The sequence below is a fragment of the Thunnus thynnus genome, chromosome 19, assembly GCF_963924715.1.
Source record: "Thunnus thynnus chromosome 19, fThuThy2.1, whole genome shotgun sequence".
In the NCBI taxonomy this organism is placed as follows: Eukaryota; Metazoa; Chordata; class Actinopteri; order Scombriformes; family Scombridae; genus Thunnus; species Thunnus thynnus.
This window is the reverse complement of record NC_089535.1, coordinates 15139546-15157800: the sequence shown is the minus strand read 5'-3', so window position 1 is coordinate 15157800 and position 18255 is coordinate 15139546. Positions and strand designations below refer to the sequence as shown.

At 40.6% G+C, this 18255-nt stretch overlaps 2 protein-coding genes across 3 annotated transcripts; one reads left to right on the top strand and one right to left on the bottom strand.

Moving 5' to 3' along the window:
• Nucleotides 1–1076: 1076 nt before the first annotated feature.
• ora5 (olfactory receptor class A related 5) lies at nucleotides 1077–2580 on the top strand. The gene has a single exon (XM_067575261.1). The coding sequence runs from the start codon at nucleotides 1077–1079 to the stop codon at nucleotides 2214–2216; it is 1140 nt and encodes a 379-aa protein (XP_067431362.1). The 3' UTR covers nucleotides 2217–2580.
• Nucleotides 2581–3337: 757 nt separating this feature from the next.
• On the bottom strand, nucleotides 3338–17481 carry nup155 (nucleoporin 155). Of its 2 annotated transcripts, none has more exons than XM_067573988.1 (34): nucleotides 17288–17481; nucleotides 16623–16789; nucleotides 15410–15547; nucleotides 15140–15236; nucleotides 14876–14946; nucleotides 14699–14791; nucleotides 14137–14400; nucleotides 13980–14053; nucleotides 13762–13853; nucleotides 13546–13643; nucleotides 13269–13436; nucleotides 12996–13096; nucleotides 12572–12742; nucleotides 12333–12443; nucleotides 12104–12198; nucleotides 11921–12006; nucleotides 11561–11702; nucleotides 11343–11409; nucleotides 11112–11227; nucleotides 10569–10672; nucleotides 10195–10328; nucleotides 9816–10007; nucleotides 9387–9525; nucleotides 9174–9309; nucleotides 8920–9073; nucleotides 8723–8827; nucleotides 7715–7869; nucleotides 7350–7479; nucleotides 7147–7260; nucleotides 6934–7054; nucleotides 6712–6822; nucleotides 6207–6343; nucleotides 5975–6081; nucleotides 3338–4929 (listed from the first exon to the last, which is right to left on the bottom strand). In XM_067573988.1, the coding sequence occupies exons 2-34, from the start codon at nucleotides 16762–16764 to the stop codon at nucleotides 4791–4793; spliced, it is 4104 nt and encodes a 1367-aa protein (XP_067430089.1). In that variant the 5' UTR covers nucleotides 16765–16789; nucleotides 17288–17481; the 3' UTR covers nucleotides 3338–4790. The 2 variants fall into 2 exon arrangements, with proteins under 2 accessions (XP_067430089.1, XP_067430090.1); XM_067573989.1 differs by having other exon boundaries at nucleotides 17344–17481.
• Between the last annotated feature and the right edge of the window lie 774 nt (nucleotides 17482–18255).

The window sequence follows — 18255 nt, the reverse complement described above, 5'->3', positions numbered from 1 at the left end:
TTATCAAACAATTCCCTGTAGGGTCGAAACATTGTCTTTTTTTAAGTTAACTACATTTTTGGGAGCTAAAATCTGTATAAGGGTTCTGCTAGCATTAGACAGCAAATTTTTACACCTTAACTTAAAAACTTGCATCCATACAGTGAGCTACAGTTCAGTTTTTTTTAAAAATCACAAAATTTGTGTTGCCGCTGGGATGTAAAAATTAGGTGCTGCAGGACAATAAATGGAGCTCACTTTGTGCAGTTGATTTCTCTCCACTAAAAAGAGAGTTGAAACCAAAATTAAGATCTCATCTGCAAGCAGTAATTCCAGCAGAAATCTAAGGTCAGATTTTGCAAAGAAGCATTAACTGAATTGTTCTGGAGCACAGAAATAACAAAGGTGAAAATATAAAATGGGTCATAAAGTATAGAAACGATCCAAGGAGGGTTGACTTGAGGGCACCTGGGCTTGTAGACGTTTCGCCTCTCTTCCAAGGGGCTTCTTCAGAACCAAGTAGTATCAATGACCTTAATAACAACCTCACAGAGGTTAAATACCTAGGACTCCCCGCCAGTCAGTTAGAACTGAAGAAGGCCCTTGGATGACAGGCTTAATGTCTTCAAGTATCTACAACCAAGTCCAGTTGCCCTTAATTCAAGTGTAGTATAGAGACCACTGAGTCTGTATGTTTTTATAACTGAGTTTGCATTTTATTTGTAATTTATCAGTAGACTAAGAGCTTTGACTGGTTGCTCTTGCACTTGCTTAGTGGGCATTCAGATTCAGCTCTGTATTTTATCTCCCCTCATTCTTTCTTCATCCAGATAATACACTACTGGGGAAGTGACTCTATGTAGTCTCAGTGGGACTACATGATGAAGTCTCCATGAGGGAAAACAAAATGGTTAGACGTGGTTTGATGTCTACACTGTGATTGGGTTGGGCTTCTTAACCTCCTCTATAAATGTCCAAAGAGCGAAGCATCCTTCCCACATCACCAGCTTGAGAAACTGTGAGACTAGTAAGGCTGTTTAACTTCTTTCATCTGTGAGTGAAGATTAAGGGAAGTCGTCACCTGATCTTGTGAAACGATGGATGCAGATGAGTTGATTGAATCCATCATCAGAGCATTCATGTTTCTGTCAGGGATCGTGGGAAACAAATTGTTGGCCATACACTCCCTACCAAGGCAGAAATCTGGGATCCGCACCAGTGAGGTCCTCTTCATCAACCTTGCGGTTTCCAACCTCATCACCAACTACCTGGTGGACCTGCCCGACACCGTGGCAGATTTTGCTGGACGGTGGTTCCTGGGGGAAACCTACTGTGGCGTGTTTCGTTTTTGTGCTGACCTGTCTGAAACCAGCAGCATCTACACGACCTTCTTCATCAGTGCTTTCTGGCACCAGAAACTGGTCGGCTCCCTGAAACATGGCGGTGCACCGGTGCGGCTGGACAGCCTGTGCCTGGTGGCCTGTCTGCTGGCTGGGAGCTGGACTGTGGCTGTGGTCTTCAGCATACCGCACTTTTTCTTTGTCGTAGTGGAGGCGACAAATGAGAGTCATGAAGACTGCCTAGATGTCTTCCCTAATGCGTTCACCAAACACACCTATGAGATCTTTTATCTCACCCTGGCTAATGCACTCCCTGTTGCTGGGATTGTATTTGCCAGTGCCCAAATTGTCATTACTCTACTTCAAAACCAGCAGCGCATAAGAGGTCATAACTCTGACACCACCAAGGAAATGGTTAAGGATGAAAACAAAGGTCTTGAAAACAGAAATGATGAGATAGCAGTCAGCACTGTTTCTGAATCAGGCACCTCAAAAGATCAAAACGATTCTGCATCTTTAACCACCATTTATAGAGCCGTGCCTGCTTCTTCCTGCACAAACGCAGGGCTGTCAGGTCACAGCTCTCCCCTAAACACAGAAGCAAACACAGACAGCAGAGTTGGAGCTCCGCCAATTCTTTCAAGGCCCAGCCAGATTCCAGCTAAACCCAGTCCAAGCTCAAGCACTCAGGTAAGGGCAGCCAAGAGTGTGGTGGCTGTAGCCAGCGTGTTCCTGGTCTGCTGGCTGACTCATCTGGTTCTGCGCATCACCAACAGCATCCACACCTCATCGATAGTGGTGGAGGTGGCAAGCTATGTTGGTGCCTCCTACACCTGCATCATCCCCTACATATTCCTGCACGGAGTGAAAAAGCTTTCTTTCTCTTGCAAAAGGTAGAAATGGACTCCGACATTCTCTCAGTTCATTTGTTGTCTTTTGTGTACATCACATGCAGTTTTTACTATTGGACTCAGTATGTGCTTATGTATATGTAATCTGGTTTTGGAAGACCTGATCTTCACTGTACTGTGTTCAAATCTAATTTTCAAGTGGTCTCATATCCACACATTTTCCTCCCAAGTTATGTTTTTATTCAGCTGTCAAACACATTATCTGTGGTACTGCATCATTGTTTATTCTTCCACATTTGTTGCTATTGCTCCACTTAACACTTCTGTCAGAATTGGCCTGTGATTTTTTTTTAAAGCATCCATTGCTTGTACAAGAAACTAGAAGAGCTGAACTTGTGGATAAAGTGTAAAACACCAGCACAGTGTCTACTAATCATTACATTTTCCAAGTTTTTCTTTGATATAACTGTTAATTTTGTTCACCCTACTGCATCTGGTGTCTGCTTTCTCAAGAGTTGTTTGTGTTAAGTTGTTTAAGTTTCTCAGAATTGATAGAGGCTCAGACAGAACTCATTTTAAGCCCATTTCAGTCTATATTTTCTTTTAAATATTGTGTTAAACCTAATCAGAAGGCATTGTTATTCTTATTAAAATACATACTTCATCTGCTGTTTTCATGACATGGACTGCATCTTACCTTTATAGGTAATATATACATTAATATTTAGTTTTCTCTCCTTTTCCATAGCATTTCTCTTCAGTCTTTTACTTAACTAAAAAACACATTGTAGCTCTATTTTGAGAAGTACTATGTAAAGTAAAGATTAATATATATATTTCTGAAGCAAAAAAGTTAGTAAGATAGTATGTAATGTTGCTGCTCACACTGCAGATTCTAAAAGCACAAATTTATTCTAGCCACATGTTTTTAACACAAACATGTGTATTTCTTGTTAAGAGAGTGTTAAGTGGAATATAACATGATGGAATCAGTCAGAAGTCTATGAAATTATGAAGATGCAAAAGCCATTTTGATTTGATGGGAAGTGTGGGACTGTTCACTGACTGTATTAGTTTTACATGGTAAATATGTGTGGAATAATTTATCCGCAGTTGTGAGGGTGTGATGACTTGTCTCTTGACATTAAGAGAAAAATAAACCCAGCATCAAGTCAAAATGATTTTATTTTTCATAAGGCTGAACATTAAACATAATTGTGTACTAGAGTGCACAGCTAATTAGAGGAAAAGACCTTTAGCAATTATTGCCCTGTTGCTGATGACTGTAAGAAACCCTGAGTGCCATTTTTAATTGAGGGTAATTACATAAACACAAACAGTCACGTCATTAAGTTTATTATTGACCCCCTTTGCAAGGTCACATTGTAAAACCACAGCAATTTAAAGCTGCTTCCTGCTGAAAATCATTTATGAAATCTAACACCAAACTGTACTTGAACGAAGGACACCGGTTTGTTTGGTTTGTGGGTAACAACTAGTTTGTGTAGTGTTTTCAAAACATCTTCATACACAAAAGCAATGACACGTTTTATTTCTTTATAAAAAAGTTTTATGAATTTTTTTTCCTCTATGCAGGCCAAAAGTATTTAGTGAAGCACTGTGAACAGCACCGTTAAAATTAATTGTTCTACATTCAAAACAATCATCAAAGCACTCATACACACAACTGAACTGTTAAACTTATCAGCCAAGTAGAAAATGTTAAATGTAAATACACATGAAAATAAAGTTTAAATGTGTGAATGACCCTGGCAGAAGAGACGACATCATGGCCAAGTTTATGTACATAATTACAACATCCGACACTGAACTGTTTGTTTGGAGTGAAACGTAGAACAATAAAAATCATTCCCCTGTGATGAAAAAAGAAAGTCTTTAGTCAAAGATTTACCAAGTGTATTCATATCAATATATCCCCGAATCAATCATTATTAAGTGCATTTTCCGTATAAGAAAACTGACTTGTAAAATTCAGAGCAAGAAGTCTGATTTCATGTTCTTATAAACACATGTAACTCAAATATCCTGTCATTTTTATCAGACACAGATGTTTGCACACAATGCAAACTACCAACTGTGTCTTGCTTTTGAAAGTCGTATTACAGCATAATGTTTAGACTTTAGAACAAAATGCATTAAATAAGTTATAAAACTTGTCTGTTCGGCCTCCCTCGTCTTTACGGTCATCATACTTTCACTGTCCCTTAACACAGCGCACGCCAGGCTGTCACACAACAGACTAAATAGGAGAAAAAGAGGCAAACTGTACTGTGGAAGAGGCCTTTTTCACAGCACACATTTTGAAAAGCACAGGTGTTACTAATAACATTAACAAGGCCTCAGTTCTATTCAGGTGTCCCAGTAAGTCATGACTTACTGGGACAGCATGCACAATACCAGGATCCTGAAACCAGTTATCTTAAGAATTTTCCTACTGTAACATGTCAAAATGCATTTGGTGAAAAAAGGCCTGTACAAAGATCAATGTGCTGTGCTTGCCGATAATCACACTTTTAATCAGCTGTTTAATTAAGGCAACAGTGCAAGATCCAGAGGTCACCTGTCCGTTGTCCTGATGAAAAAAACATTACTAGCGACATCAGTGGAGTTTGTCCAGCTTCGACTGCAGCGACTTGAAGTTGCCGATAGTCTGTTGAAGGGCCGAGTTGGGGCTCAGAGACTGCAGCTCCACAAGGTATCCGCAGATGTTATCCAGACACACGTTAGTGAATCGGCGCCTAAAACGGAGGGATAGCGATCAACTTTACTAAAGGTTTATTGCAGGTTTTGATAGTTTCAGACTGGGCACCTTGCTCTGAGCTCACTGGTTTCACTTTATCAACTTTCACACAGATTTAATGTCCAGTTATTGTGTTTCATGATTAAAAAAAACAAACAAAAAACAGCAGTTTATGTTTAACAAGGAGCCCCTGTGACTAGTCGTTCTGACCCAAAGCTATCTGACCTCACAGAGAGAAAATTATGACATAAAAACCATCAAGCTCGGACAAAATTAAGCGAAATAAGGTTTTGTATTAGTTTCTGTCATTCATGTGTCTTTGACACCCTGAATGTAGCTGCTGTTGACAGTCATGTGTAGCTTGCCAGCACTAAAGTGATTGACAGACATTATGTGTGGCCCAGGAACAGCTAAAAAGCCACTCACTGCATTGTCAATTATAATATTGCTGCTCTCATTGCAGATTCAAACCTATTTCATATTCACTTCTTTTTTTGTTTTATTTGTTTTTTGTTCCCTTTTACATTGAATTTTATTACAATATTGTTTTGCATTATGATGTAATGTTTACTTGTGTGGAACATGGGAAGAGTAGTTGATACCTTGATATTGGCTAACGGGGATCCCAATAAATAAATAAAATATTTTCTTTTTTATTACATGTATTTTACATAAAGCTACATGTAGTCACAATAAAACATTTTTGAAAAAGATCAGTAACTCAGATTTATCATCAGGCCTGTTCAAAAATACTGTGTAGAGTATTTCAGGTGGAAATTATCTCCAAAATGCAGTTTGAACCTTCTGCCTTTGATACTGCTACTCCAAATGCTCTCTGTTCTCATCATACTATGTTATTTAAGCAGTTTTCATTCAACACCACAGTTTAGGATTTTATCTAGAGACACTTTGGTAGGCATTAGTTGTCAAAGGGATTTTAACCAAGGACCTTATACTTGTACTAATGTCTCTGTCAAAACAAAGCCAACACTGCAGTGCCCACTACAGGCCAGCGGCTGAACAGCTACTCAGACAGTGATTACCTGTCATAGGTTGGTACTCTGCTGGGGTCATCCACATATCCTAACAGAAGCACGTGGATACACTCCACCAAGTGCAGAGGTTTCTTCAGCCGCTGCCAGCAGGGATCCTACATGTGAAAAGGAAACAAGGCAGGTTGATGGATTAGATGAGACAACTTAGTCCTCATCATAAAAGCTTTAACAAAGCTGAAAAAAATGAATGTATTGATGAAACATGATATTCTATCTGTACCCGAGTTTTGAAGAGCTGGTCATAGACCTCCAAAAGACGTGGCAACTGTACCCCAATCTCCTGCATGGTGCAGGTGACAAAGCCTACGTCCCAGTTCAGCCGACACACCTCCTGCTCCAGAAACTTCACTAAGAACTCTGAAATCACCAGAAACATCAACCCTTGTTAGCACTGCATACTCACCAATATGTTAATTACTGAGGAAAATATGTTTTGAGTGGGACATAATTGACTCAGAGCATGCGTGCAAAGATGTATATAAAATGAATCAGTGTCTCCACGGAGCAGACAAGTTTGAACAGGCTGATTGTAATAGGAGGAAAACTTAGCAGTCACCTAGAGCACCTGCATGACCCTACAGACCTGCACCACAGAGACATACTTACATCAATTATACAAAAGGGAAATATAATTATATTACTGTTAACAGAACAGTAAACAGCAAGCTGGAAAATCCTACAGAGGGGAAAACGGAGCATAATTGCAGGAAGGTATGAATGCTTACCAAGAGGGAAATATCTTGGCGTTCCGGCATAAATCTTTCCCAGCGATACCAGTTTCAAACTGAGGGATCTCATCCTGTCTGCTGGACTCATGACCACTGTGTCTCCCAGTTCTAAGAGACAAGATGCAAAACAATCAGCACTAAAATCCAAATGTGCATTATTTAAAAAAAAAAAAAAAAACAACAACACATTTTTGCAGTGGTAGTTGGCATTTCACTTGCCTTTCTCCATGATTTCCTGCCACAGAGAGTGCACTAGGATTGGGTCAGAGTGTCCTGCGCAGTGAATGATGGCCAGCTTGCACTCAGACAGTTTAAAATGGTCAGCAAACTCCCCGTAGAGCTACACAAGAGAAAATTAATGTTAACAAATTGTTCCCTGTTACGATAAAAAACAGCTATTAATAATCTATAAGTCCTGATGCCGCCTGTTACCTTGGTGATGTCCATGAGCTCTGAGTCCAACTGAGAGATGACATTTTTCACTGAGGGATGATGGGAGTATTGTCTGATCAGGGTCTCCTGAATCTGGACTTGGATACGCACAAGCTAGGAGGAAGGCAAAGGAAGGAATTCTTAATTTCATATGTGAATCACACCTAGTTTTCTCTTCACTGTGATCGCCGCCACACACATACCTCCATCTTTTCTTCTAGTTCGTGAAGGAACTCTCCATCTGATGCCTGAGCTGAGATGCAGGAGGAACTCTTAGCAGAGAGGATGGCTCGGGCGATATACTCCAAACGCTGCTTCAGAGAGATCTCAGTGCTGAATGTGCAGAGAACGGCATGATTGTTTATTATGTTCATAGAAAAAAAGTATTAGTAATTATAATAATGAATCAAACAATACTAGAAAGAAAAAGAGTGGTGAGAACATGTGGTAAAGGTTTTCTGGAGGAGACAGTGTTGGTATGAACAGTCTTGTTCATAAACTTTGGATATATGTTAAGTGAAAATATTCTAAGAATGAAATTTACAGTCCTGTTATTGTGTGTACAAACCTGTGCATGTCAGCGAGGCGGGCCAATACATGAGCTGCCTTGCCAAAGTTACGGTTCTTCTCATAATAGCGCCACAGCAGGTCCATATTGTGCACTTTACTCTGATCCTGTTTGATCATGTGCATCAGATGTTCCTCTAAGTACGGAGAATTCACCTGGACAACAGAGGACATATGAAATCTGTCTTTATTTTGCATCTTAAAATGCAAACATCAGGGAAAATAAAGTCGATACCACAAACCTGAGTGATAAGAATGCAATTTGCAGTGAAACACTATATTTTAAGGGTGAAAATATGCTTAAAAATAACTAGTTTATACGACATGTTGTCTGACCACATTTGAAGGAAAAAGTGTTAATAGCTGTTCCAAATGCCTGGTCTTAAAGGTTGGGTGAAAAGCCTGCCATTATAGGGAGAGACGAGACATGATAATCACAACGGTGATAACAATCTTCCAGACCATTTGTCCTCAAAGGCATTTACTGTTGCACTGGGGTTGTTCACGCAAAAGGTGAGTAATTATGTGAGAATTTAAAAAGGGCTGTTAATAGAGATGTTAAAATCCTGACTACTTCCCCACCTCTGTACACCAAAGGGGTCGTTATAGTGGGTTCTGGGAAGTTAAAGAAATTGTCTGACTCATTCTTGCCAATTCTAATGCCGTAGAGGAGTTGGGGGGGGTTTAAGACACTGTTTGATCATCTGATTTGACTCAAGCATACTGACCCCACAGCAGTTACTTTTATTACCCTGAGGGACTTATTCAATTTTTTTCCTACTTTTTCTACAAAGTCTCTCCTCTCACTTTTGGGTGTGAGAAGCCATAAAATCTGAATTAAAAATCAGTTAAAACTGGTGTGTTGGATTTACAAAACTGTATTTTTCTCTACAAACAAGAAAACAATAAAAATAATAAGCCTTAGATATAGAATCTGCACAGACATGAATTACAATAAGATGGTAGTTTCAAGTGAAAACAGATAAAAACAAAAGCTTGGACACACTACCTCTAGCAGCTTGTCAGTCAGGTCGGCCTGGATCAGCCAGTTGTACAGAGCGATGTGAAACAGCTCGTCCTGAGACCTCTGGGCCAGACCGAGCATCTGCTCAAACTACAAGAGAGACAACAGATTTTCATTATGAATGCAGATCATATACACTGCTGTAGCAAGAAATATGCATCAACTGTCCCCTTCTCACTCACGTGGGCTGTAGCTTCTTCGTTACTGAGCATGTTAGGGTCAGAGGTCATGACAGGAGGCCCAGGCTGCTTTGGGACACTGGGGGACTGAGGTGCAGCCTTGCTCTGGTTCACCAGCTCCTGCATGGTGTCCGTGATGCACTTATAACATGAAAGTCTGGAGTGAAGAGAGGAGGGGTGAAAAACCTTGGTGACAACCAGCTACAATAGCAGATGATTGATGATGATTCTTATGCTGCAATACTTTCTTGCGTTACCTTTCCTGGAAGGCCTGCTGTCCCACTCGGTCCTCCTCAGGCTCTCCGTTCTTGTAGAAGTGGGGCCCCAGTCTCTGTGGATCCTTCTTGTCTGCTGCTGTGAGACACAACTCGAGGACTCCCTCGTAGAAACGCACTGAAACAGTTCAACAGCATTAGTAAACATACCAACTATATGAGCGGAGAAAGTGGAGGCGTCTTGTGAATCGCTACCTTGTCTGTACTGGGAGCAGACGAGCGGCAGGTCTGTGTGTTGGCTGATTTGTTGGTAGAGCCGTAGAGACTCTCTCAGTGTTCTTTCTTTATCTACTTTATTCTGGATCTGTTTGGAGCTCTGCAGCAACTCATTAGCCTGAGTGGGAGACAAAAGCAGCAAATTCAGTATTGAGACACATGAATCACTGAGGCAGAATCAATACCTTTTAACGTCCTTGTTGCCCCAATAATTATCCTTAGGAAATACAAGAAATGTGAAAAAGGTGCATCAATAAAGTACAATAAAAAAACCCTGAAGCTGTAATAAAGACTGACACATTTAACTATATCTAGTAGCTTTTAAGGTTTTAAGATATATGAGCTTAGAATATTATAAGAACTTTTAAGGACCCACAAACACCATCTGTCTGTGTGTACCGTATGTACCTTGGAGCAAACGCTGTCATCACTGCTGTACAGCAGGGGGCAGATGTCCCGCAGGTGATTGCTGATAGCATCCACAGAGGCATTATCTTTGATGTAGACGTTAATGAGTGCTGTGACGAGCGCCCCAGACAGCTCTTTGCCCTGGATCACTACATCCTTAAAACTTGCTCCCTTCATCTGCTCTTGAAACTCCTACAAACACAGGAAAAAAAAAAAGTGGCAATTAGTGCACCCGGAACAAAAGAGAGCTCACAATGTACACCAGGTTTTTAGCTGAAAATGGGGTTATTACGTTCAGGGAGGCACATGGATGAACACTGCAGTGATGATGTATGAGCATCTGTTCGTGATGCCGGAGAAGTGTTGTGCACACACTTACCTTTGGCAGTTCAGACATAATGAGGCTGAACTGATGATCACAGAGGAGCTTCCAGAGAGCCAGAGTCTGATAGGAGCGATGCACTAACTGCTGGATGCCCTGCAGGGACACTTTCTCATAGACCTGAGCCTTGGCTGGATACAGGTAGAGGCAGAGAGGGAAGCAGAGTCACATGAATTAGAACGTATAAAGATATCAGGTGTAAAATAACCATAATGAATAATGGATGAACATAAAGCCAGTCCTTTTTGTTGGTACATCAAATATCTATATATGCTTTATTCATTTAGATTAAAAATATCATTGATGTTATTCATATAAAAGATTATCTTGACACAATTGAGGACAACGTGGACACTGCATTCATAACTCACTGTGATATTTCCTCTGAAGCTCTTGCTGGACCTGCTGAGAGCTGGCACCATCAGGACGCATAAATCCCAGCAGCCTTTGCTGCAGGTTTGCTGGGGAGCTGAAGCTAACAGGGAGCAGAGCAGATGTTATTCAGGAGGGGATGGGGAAACAAGACTTGGATACAGTAGAGAGATTATACAGATCTGGATCCTGTTTTTGCAGGTTCCACTTTCATGCCTCTAAACTGCCCTCTACAGACTGAAATATTCATGCTCACAGCCCAACAACTGATGTCACAGCAGGTGTTTTGCAGTTGATAAAACATTTTACTTTGAAAAATTGAAGGTGGCATTACTGAGCAGTGTGTGAGCAGTAATGAAATATGGAGCAGCAGCAGCAGCAATGTTTGGTTCCTTGTGATTCAGTGATGATTGTAGATTTACTCTTTTAACCTGTAGCCAGTGATGATCTATTTAGGAAAGATGTGCTAATAGAATTTATTCAGCCATCAACACACCGATTATTTCAATATAAGAATAAGCGAGCAGAGAAGGAGCTCTTACCTTGCACCGCCAAGAGAGGATGGACTGAACTGAGAGTTTTTATCAAGAAACTCCCGCAAACCACTGAGCTGCAGAAGGACCGACTCCAGATCGAATGAACCAACGCTGCTTTCCAGCTGTAGGGACGATATTAAAAAAGCACTGACTAACCACTACTAGCATCATTCTAAAAAACATATGACCACTTTTAAACTGTTGTGAATAGATACTTGCTGTTATTATCATACTTACAATACTGACGGTCTGATTTCCTTTGCTAATGGTTTTCTCAACAGCAAGGCTCCCATCCCAAATATTTCTGTTAGAGTTAGGTCAGAAGAAAACAGGAAAGATGAATCTTTCAGTATGGACGGCTTTGACTGAACCCGAACCCACATAATGAGGCTCTCACTGAGAAAAACACATTCAAAATATGTCAAATGTGATAAATGCTAACAGGATTTACTGACCCAAGAATGCGAGCAAAGTAGATGCAGATACCGTTGTGTTTCCCTGAGAAAATCACCTCTGGGCCAGCTGACATGGGTGTCATGGGGGCGGACCCAGAGGGCATTGGTGTGAAAGGAGTGGCCAAAGCTGGAGGCATGATGCCTGGTGGGGAGGATAACAGAAATTATAATAGTTTAAACATGTATTTTATGACAGTATTATCAAATGTGATGCCCGAGATGTTTTAATATTACATTTTATTGATATATCCAACGTAAGATGTCACAGGGGTTTAAGCCATCAAGTTTATTTGTACCTCCTCACACACACACACACATACATACATTCACAGGAGTGGACAGTATCTAATGATCATATACCTGGTGCTGGAGAGCTCATCACAGGTCCTACAGTACTGGGAGATGTCATGGCTGCAGGGAATCTCATCTGTGCTTCTCCTCCATATCTGATCACAACATTAACAGAGGACCTGTTTTTAGTTTGTGTACAGTGTGAATATGTGTTGATCTGTCCATATAAACATATAAACAGTGTTATCTGACCTGAAGAAGGCTCTGGTGGCCCACTGTGAAACCTCTCTGTCACAAGCAGCGATGGAACAAGCCAGGATCAACGCTGTGGCACACGCCTGCTCCTCCTGTACAGAACACAGAATCAAATCAAATAGATGAGTGTGTGTGTGTGTGTGTGTGTAACTTGCCTGCACACTGGTCTGAGGCTGCAGGCCATTATATGGGTATATATAAAATATTATAATATCATGATTTGTACCCTGTGCAGCTTGTAGAAGCGTTCTATCTCTTCACTTTCTCCTCCAGCACAGCTCACCAGCAGGTGACGGAGCTGGTCTACTGGCCGCAGTTTCTGGAAGATGTGACTCCCCTACACAACAGCAAGAAGTCTACACTTAGTATGCAAAACTATGACAATGTTTTGTCACACTATAACAAGACTGAGCACTGGTAGCGACACAGTAGCTACATGTGATGAGTCATGAAAGCACTTTTAACCTTTGCAGAAAGAAGGACAAACTTCTGTGGAGGGACATTGTGCTGCTGGACCACCACAGGTGAATCGGTGATGGGGATTTGTTCCTTGTTCAGAGGAGTAAAAATCTTGATTGGCCTTTCCTCATTAAGGGCACAAAGAGCCCAAGAGTGTCCATCGACATTAGACATCATCTGCAACACAACACAGAATAAAGAGAGACATGATGTAGAGTTTCTATCAGCCATCAATCATTTAGAATCTAAATAACTCCATGCTCTGTACTGTATATCAGTTGTTATGTAACATAGTGAGGAAAAATGCTAATGTTTCTGTGTTTCTGTCGAAACAGCACTTGCATACAGAAGCTGCACTACAGAGGAGCACATAATGGAAACCTAAACTGACTGATCTGATCTACTTCCTTTACGTGTCTTGTGTGCTGACCTGAGTCTCCATCAAGGGTTTTTTGAAGGGGAAGGAGTCATGGTTGATGCACCACAGAACTTCACTGTCCTCAGTCTCAGAAGCAGCCATTAAAAGAACGCCTGCAACATTTAGACAAAGAAAAGACAAGAGAAAGTCATTAAAGGCAGATTCTGCATTTTTGCCAATTGTGGTCCTGCACATCAGCTGACCATAACACTACTTTGAATTTGATGCCCATTGGGTTTGTCTGGTAAACAATTAAACTAAAGCAGGGGATATCTATTTTTTTACCTTTGCTGTGTAGTGCCTTGTGCACCTTCGCAGGTTTCTGCAAGGTAGAAGATGCAGAAAACCCCGGAGGCAGACGGACATGAACCAAAGCTACCAGGCTCGGTCGAACTGCCACATGCTTCTGGTGTGGAGGGGCAAAAGGTGTAGTACTGAAGTAGAGACGCACACCTACAGAAACAGAATATGTACAGGCATAAATAAGGGAAAAAATGTTTCATGTTACCCTACATGTATCCTACTATTCTGCTCATCTTTACTACTGTTTGGTCATCTTTACCTGCATGAGTGACAGCGAGCAGGTGACAGTCTGAAGACTCAGATCTGTCAATCACAGAGATCTGGACAATAGGCTTGAAGACAGAACGATCAATTGTCCTGCAAAGGGAGGAGAATTTCAAAGAGACAGAAAAAAAAAAAGTTTTTGAATTCTCGTAGGAGAATTAATGAGAAATGTGAAGGAAAAATGTTTGATGTTCAACAAACCCAGACATACCTGGCGATGTTTCCAGCAGCCGCAACAATGGTGCTCTGAGACATTGTTGCCACACGACTCATCCCCTGCCCATCAGCACCCAGGTCATACACCTGAAAAACAGCCAAACTGTTAATTATTTCAGCACACTGACAATCACCACAAATTTGACAGTTTCCTTGCTTATCAGAAATGATGTGAAAGTGTGAAAAATTGATATATCTAAATAAACATCATACCTGCAGGACACCTTTCTCTGAGCGTGTGTAAAGTATGTTGCGGGAGTTGTCGACAGCGATCTGCATAATGGGGTCTGTAGAGCACAAGGACGACAAAAGTTAAGTTTAATCAGATCTAGGACATCTTTTCCCCCACAAATGTGTCCCCTTTTCTTACCGTCTTCAGAGAAGGAGAACTGGAGCACAGAGGGGATGAGGAAGGACAGTGAGCTTTTGGAGTGGTTGATTTTTCTGCAGCGCTGGCTCAGCCAGCCTGCTTCAGCTTGGTAAGCTATCTCATAGAGACAGCCGTCCTTTCCTGCCATAAAGATGCGACCCAGGTCTGTGGAAGTGATGGACTGGATGTAGGTGTTGTCTGTCGGGATTGAGAAGAGGGGGTCTGGAAGCAGCTGCATCCCTCCAGACATGCTGTCATTCAACCCTATGACAAAACAGAGACACACAAAAATGACCATGATAAATCAATACAAGTGTATATTATTAATAACACTGTTGGAAACAAATACACAAGTTCTGTCCATTTTCCATGCCGATTTTATGCAACATATGATTTTTTTTTAATAGGATACCCCAGAGGACTCTTAAGGCTAACATTTCAATTCATTTGAAAATAGAGAACCTTCAGAAGATGATTATTTGCCAGCATCTACAAAATCAAAAGTGAAAAGGGAACAACTCAAATGCAGTGTCGCTGTGATTGAGTTGCAGGAGAGACTCACCGGTTTGACCCTTGTGGAAGCTCAGCCCCAGAATCACTACATCCACAGAAGTGGCCAATACTAAGAGGTAGTGAATGTGTGGCTGTAAAATCCCTGGGAAGAGAAATACAAATAATAAACATTACTAGAACAAAAGAAGAAATAAATTGAAGGGTGAGTTCAAGTGTTTCCACATACCTTGTTTAGGTTTCACAAGACCGACTGCGAGAATAGTTTCAATAAGGCCGTCAAAGTAGATTACATCTCCTCTGCAAAGAATACAGCAGAAAATACATAACTGTCTTCATTTCAAGGTTTGTCATCAAATGAAATTCACAATATTAAGCAAAAAATAAGAACATTAATAATACATTTAAATGCACTGTGAGTGTACTTTAGATGGTTACCTATACTGTTTATCATGGTCATTGTCAACAAGTTCCACATAATCTAAATACTCACCCGTCTTCATAATTCCACATGAATAAGTCGTTGTCAATAGCAAGCCATGCTCGACAAAGCTCAGGAAACACTCCCATCATGCAGTTACACTGCATGTCTGTAAAACTGTTAAGTTGAAACTCATTACTTGGGCATGTCCTTTTGCTAAAAAGAAATCTATGTGTCAACTACAAAGACAGGAGCAATCAACTTTGCATGTTCACTGTACATTTGATGGAAACCTCGGGGTCAATCTAAAGCACTGGATTAGTTTTTCTAAAAAAAGGATACAGCTGAACCGCTCCACCAGCTCCGGTGGCAGAGGGACTCTGCGGACTGCACTGAGCTCCGGGAGGTTTGGCACACTGAGTAAACCCGGTCCCTGGAGGGGATAGTCCATGTCCGACACACCAGAGAGGGACGGCATATCTAACAACACAAACAACAAAAACACAAAGTCTGATTATGCACTATGCTCAGACTCAGCAGTTTGGTGCCAAATTTTGTATTTCAATCATATCACTATGTGAAATATGAAAGGGTAACACACAGTTGATACAACAACACTGTAATAAATCTTATAGTCATGAGGTTTATAATATTCTGTTTTAGTTTAAACAGTTTTAGAGAGGCATTTCTAAAATTTAATAAATTCAGTCAGTCTATATTAATATAGACAGACTGTTTTCAAATCAGTTGAAATATGTTCCACAGCACCAATATAACCTCAGATAGAACGCTTGTTAACCATCTTGATTCTTCATTTTTATATGCCATTTATACACCTTATGAACCATTTTTATCATACTGTGGTCTATTCTGGAGGGAATTTATTTAGCGGCAGAAATATTTTGGCAGTCTGTACTTGTCTACATAACATGAACAACATTTCCATGTGAACACTTTCATCTTTGAGCCAGAAAACTGGTATTGTCGAGAGGGAAACAGATTTGTGAAAGACACCAGATTTGTGTAAATAAATTTGGGAAGTCTCTGGTCACCTCCTTTCACCATAGAGTGAAAAATTGACATGATTACATATCAGAGTCTTGTCATCACATGATGTGTGGGATTTTCATCAAAATATTTTAAATTAGTTTGCAGTTTTAAAGTTTCCCTTGAGCCATATCACATCACAACATTTTGTCTGGGACTGAAAACCTCTTAGTTGTAATACAAACACATGATGTAGCTCTGACTGTAAATGCCTCTCCCCTTTCCACTATCACATAAGGTGACACATTACTAAGAATCACTTCTCACATCTTTCTTGTGTGCATGTATTTGTGTAAACGACATTTGAAAGCACCAAGCACGACTCAAATATCAGTATCAATGTTCTTGGTGAAAACCTTTTGCGATATTTGCTTTTATAAACATCGTCCAAACTCCTACTTTACCCTACCATTTGTGGTTTGGCGTGACAGCCTCAGTGTAAACAGAAACTTTTGACAGCTAATGTTTAGTCTATCTCCCCTCAGCTCCATCTATCCCCATAACTTACTGTGAGAAGGGACGTTGAGCAGCTCTGACAGGTCAGGAAAGCAACGGTCATCCTGCAGGTGTCTGTCAATCAGACGAGAAGAGTTTTCCAGCGCTTCGGCGAGTGCAGCTGCCGGGCTGCTGGGTCCAGCACTGGACGGCATGATTGGGCTCCCACCACTAACGTATCTAAGGAGAAAGCGGGTAGAAAGATAGCTGAGATGTCCTACATAAACAACGGACAGATACGCTGACAGCGTCAGACCAACTTACATGTTTCTAAGATTCAGCGCCTAGCCAACGTTAGCAAGCTAGCAAAACACCGGTTGCCAATTTTTTGTCATGACCCGCCCTACTCCGCCTCTGATTGGCTAGTACTCGTTTCCTTCGTTTGTTAGGTTTAGGCATGAGGAGTGATTGGTTAGGCTTAGGGTAAGAATATCAGGGTAAGCCAATCAGAGGCAGAGTAGGACGGGTACCGTTAAAAACTTGATTTTTCTTTAACTTTATTTACAATACATTAATATTACAACACAAATAACTGTACAAGGAGTGTGAAAGATAAAATAAAATACTATTGGACACTGGTTAGCTGTCTGCTAGCATTAAAATCGTATTACTTAGCATGCAAGCTAAAAGCTAGCTAAGTGTGAAATAACGTATTTTAAACTGAATTTGTGGCTTTACCCGACTGAAATGAGTCCGCGTGGTAGTGAGTTATTAGGCTACAAAGTTTTGTTCACCAGTTCAGCAGTAAAGTTGAAAAAACACATCCAGCGCACTCAGAAGTAGCAGCCCGCCAACCTCATGCTACCATGAATGTATAGTGCTGAGGCGAAAGGTTTTCTTCCGGTGGATTGTCTTCTTCTCTGTGGCCTCTCTAGGTTTTCGCACACTAGACAGTAAAGCTTAGTGCTGCCATCCACAGGTCAATTTTATCTGAAATATTCGCCATACAGACATGCAAATATAAACAGATACATAAACTAAAGTACTTAAATAATATATTAAAAATAAATCAATACAAATGATTGAAATAAAAAGAGGAATTCAGCTGAACCAGTTTCCTTGTAGAGAAGTATTACACAAAAACATACATTTCCGTTCTTACATCATCCAATAGAATGTATACATTTTCAATTATAAATAATACCCAGTTAGTGTTTATCATTTCAGCTGAAAAAATAAAATAAAAATGCGCTTCCCCTTAAAAAGACATATTATGTGTAAGACCAATCGGATTTTGTTAAGGCTAGAAATACTACTGTAAATGTGCATGTTTGGAGATCCCTACTTATTTTTTTTGCTTATATTAAAATCTATTGCTGTATCTTAAAAACCAAGTGACATAATTTTAATATTTTTTTATCTGCACCAGAGTACAGATAACTTGGGTGACTTCTGTGACCCTTAGCAAAAAAATAAAGCACACTTGTGATCTGTACGACCACTGACAGGCAGAGCCTCCTTGTCTCAGGCCTCCACAGAGCTGGACGAAGCATGTCCATCAAAATCAAAATTAATTGTCTTGACAGCCGATATATGACGCAGTCCAAGAAATTTAAAGTGTCATCATACGGTGTGAGTAGCCTTTCAATCATAAATTTCGGTGTTCATGTTCCCCATCTTCATTGTCAATGCCATACAGGCTTAAC

What these genes read in the sequence shown, in the direction of transcription:
- ora5 (XM_067575261.1), top strand. Translation starts at nt 1,077, where the DNA reads ATGGATGCAGATGAGTTGATTGAATCCATCATCAGAGCATTCATGTTT.
- nup155 (XM_067573988.1), bottom strand. Translation starts at nt 16,764, where the DNA reads ATGCCGTCCAGTGCTGGACCCAGCAGCCCGGCAGCTGCACTCGCCGAA. An exon ending in CAGAGAAAGGTGTCCTGCAG is followed by an intron (nt 13,854 to 13,979) that starts GTATGATGTTTA and finishes GCTGTTTTTCAG; the next exon opens with GTGTATGACCTGGGTGCTGA. An exon ending in GCTGCTGGAAACATCGCCAG is followed by an intron (nt 13,644 to 13,761) that starts GTATGTCTGGGT and finishes CTCCCTTTGCAG; the next exon opens with GACAATTGATCGTTCTGTCT.